Source organism: Phyllostomus discolor, chromosome X (assembly GCF_004126475.2).
Source record: "Phyllostomus discolor isolate MPI-MPIP mPhyDis1 chromosome X, mPhyDis1.pri.v3, whole genome shotgun sequence".
Classification (NCBI taxonomy): Eukaryota; Metazoa; Chordata; class Mammalia; order Chiroptera; family Phyllostomidae; genus Phyllostomus; species Phyllostomus discolor.
In genome coordinates, this window is record NC_050198.1 from 36,762,241 (window position 1) to 36,764,915 (window position 2,675).

Consider the following 2,675-nt stretch of genomic DNA (forward strand, 5'->3'; position numbering starts at 1 on the left):
GTGTTGTCCTCTAAACCCCAAGATCTCCCTCTCCCTCCTTTGTTCTTTACCTCCTTCCAGTTGGGTGCCTCCCCCTCCTAAGACATTCCTCACCCAGGAGACTCCCATTTCTGGCCCCTCCCCACCTCTTCCTGAGCAGTCACCTCCTCTTTCCCCTCCCCCCACAGCCCATCTCTAGTTCCTTCTCCTCCCTCCTCCCAAGACCAGGCCGGCTAAGCCCTGTTCCATTTTTAGATGACTGATTATGATACTAGCTGAACTTTGTTCACAGCCTGAATTTACAGCTGTCTCTTCCTTTCATACCCCATCCACCAAACATGATCATATATATTTAACATGAAAAAGTCCTTCCACACATGTCATGTCCATATACATTTGTATTTTTCAGAACAAATCAACAATTTATGCTGGCAATGATGTTGGTTAGTAGGGACTCTAAAGCTTTCTATACATTAAAAAGTTACATTTTTTGTGTGTCTCCAAGCCACACATTATCTCCAAAAATGTGGCCAATTGTACCCTAAGAGTTAGGACTTTTTCACCAAATCATAGACATAGATATGGAAGTCATCATCAAACTTGATGAAATACACAGAGGGTTTGGCTTTGACTTGGTGAATGACCTTGCCTGTCCGTTTGGAGCCATCTTCTTTGGTATATTCCACATGTTTACCTATCAGGCCATCTACAACTCCTTCTGGTTCCCTCTCTGCTGGAGGAGACTCACTGGACTCTGGCATGATACGGAGGTCTCCTTCTTTGTAATCATCTAGAAGCTGGTACATGTACAAGACAGGATCTTTCTCATAGGTGATATAAAACCAGGCTTTCATGATTGGTGCTTGGGCTAAGACCATCCCTCTCCATTCATCCTTAGAACCATGCTCACCCTCAAAAATATGTTCCACAGCTTTACCAATTATGGTATTTGCAAGGTGCAAATCTCTGACTCTAGAAAATGGCACCTTATCAGGAAGGATTTTAAGCTTTAAAATCCTTTCATCTTTGTGAAGTTCCAGTCCATAGACACAGTCAATTCCGTCATATTTCACCAGATAAAGAGAAGGATTTATAGGCACCTGATCCAGAACGGTTCCTTTCCACTGGGTGATGGGCTCATCGCCTTCCTTCCATCCATGTGAAATTCTGCAGCCCACGAGGTTCCTGCGGGGCTGGGATGAAGGTCTGCCCCTGTGCTTCTTTTGAGAGGATTTTTTCTTCCTCATATTTGCAGATCCAGTGTGGCGACTGACATTTTCTCTGGTTTCTTGTCCTGCAGCTTCCTTTTTGGGGGGGGTCTTCATACCTGCAGGTGGAGAAAGAAGGCTAGGGAGAAACATTTAGTGTATTATGGCATGAAATTTTTTTCTCTATCACAAAATCCCTGGGCACTAGGTACACTGCCACCCAAATTATTTAGATATGTCTAACAGGAATGCTGGTTATCAATATATTATGGACGTTTGCCTGCAGTGCCCCCACTCCAGGCTCCTTTGACTCCGATGGAGTTTTAGAGAGGTGGTGGTTGTTTTGATTGAGGCCCCAGCAGTAGAGATCAGGGTCCTTTGCATACTGCTTGACCTTTTGTTGCTATCTTAGAGTCCCCACACCAAACACAAGTATTCATCATTTCTTAGACCTCTCTCCATCTGTCCCATTTCCACTAGTGTAGTCCATATGTCCCTTGCCCATCGCAGCCTGCTCTTCATCCCTCTTGCTCCCCATAATAATGCCTTCTGCCTGGAGTTCATCCCTCTTTCCTTCATCTCCTTACTGTTCATCCCCATTTTCCCGCTGGGAGCCCACAGGAAACCTATTTCCCTTTCTGGCCACCTTTGCACACCAACCAGGTGATTTTCGGCTCCTCACTCTCACCGCAAGTGCCCAAGTCACTCTTCTCAAGTATTTCTCATGTCCCACCCCAGAAGTTACCCCAACTGTCCTGCATGACACAAACTAACCCCCATCCTCCCGTTTTCTAGTCCAGTGCCCACCTTCCCGCGTCCGGCGATCGCGGGCCTCACGTGTCCAAATCAGACACGTTGTTCCTGCCTGCGCTGTGAGCCTGTGTGGAAAGAGGCTCAGCAGGCGCCGAGCCGGGAGCTTGCTAAAGCTGTTTGGAGAGAATCCGTAGACGAGGAGCGTGTCTAGGAGGCGGCCAGGCACGCCAAGAGGATGATGGCTGTGTCTCCAGCACTGTGCTCACGGGCTCTCTGCCTCCAGGACGGCGGCAGACACCCCTCTGCCACATCAGGATCCCACCAGCAGCTACTGCTGCAGCAGTCTCCTCCCTCCTTCCGTAGCGCAGCTTCCTGCCAGGAGGGAGGCCTCCTCTTCCTGCCAAACAACGTGCGCCCCCCTCCCCCAACTCTCACGCCCACCTCTGCCCGGGGCTTGGGAAGTGCCCGTCCCCTCCTGGACCCGCCCCTTTCCAAAATCCAGAGCACAACCACCCCCACTCCCAGCCACCCAGCCTCCCTTTCTCCAGTACAGGGGCCCCAGACTCCCCACCCCCACTCCACCCAACCCCCACATCTGTGCCCCTGCCCCATCTGTTTTCCATCTAGGAATTTGCCCTTTCCTTTACCCAGTGCTTTACTGGAGGTATTCTTTATATTCACAAACCTGTCTTTCCTTGTCATTTAAAGGGATTTGTGGTGGAATGAGAGAAATGC

At 49.3% G+C, this 2,675-nt stretch overlaps 1 protein-coding gene across 2 annotated transcripts; it reads right to left on the reverse strand.

Moving 5' to 3' along the window:
- Nucleotides 1-359: 359 nt before the first annotated feature.
- Nucleotides 360-2,370, reverse strand: LOC114504744 (spindlin-2). 2 transcript variants are annotated; one of them, XM_028522595.2, is made up of 2 exons: nucleotides 1,995-2,370; nucleotides 360-1,306 (listed from the first exon to the last, which is right to left on the reverse strand). In XM_028522595.2, the coding sequence occupies exon 2, from the start codon at nucleotides 1,302-1,304 to the stop codon at nucleotides 528-530; it is 777 nt and encodes a 258-aa protein (XP_028378396.1). In that variant the 5' UTR covers nucleotides 1,305-1,306; nucleotides 1,995-2,370; the 3' UTR covers nucleotides 360-527. The 2 variants fall into 2 exon arrangements, with proteins under 2 accessions (XP_028378396.1, XP_035872298.1); XM_036016405.1 differs by having other exon boundaries at nucleotides 360-1,326; nucleotides 1,995-2,364.
- Between the last annotated feature and the right edge of the window lie 305 nt (nucleotides 2,371-2,675).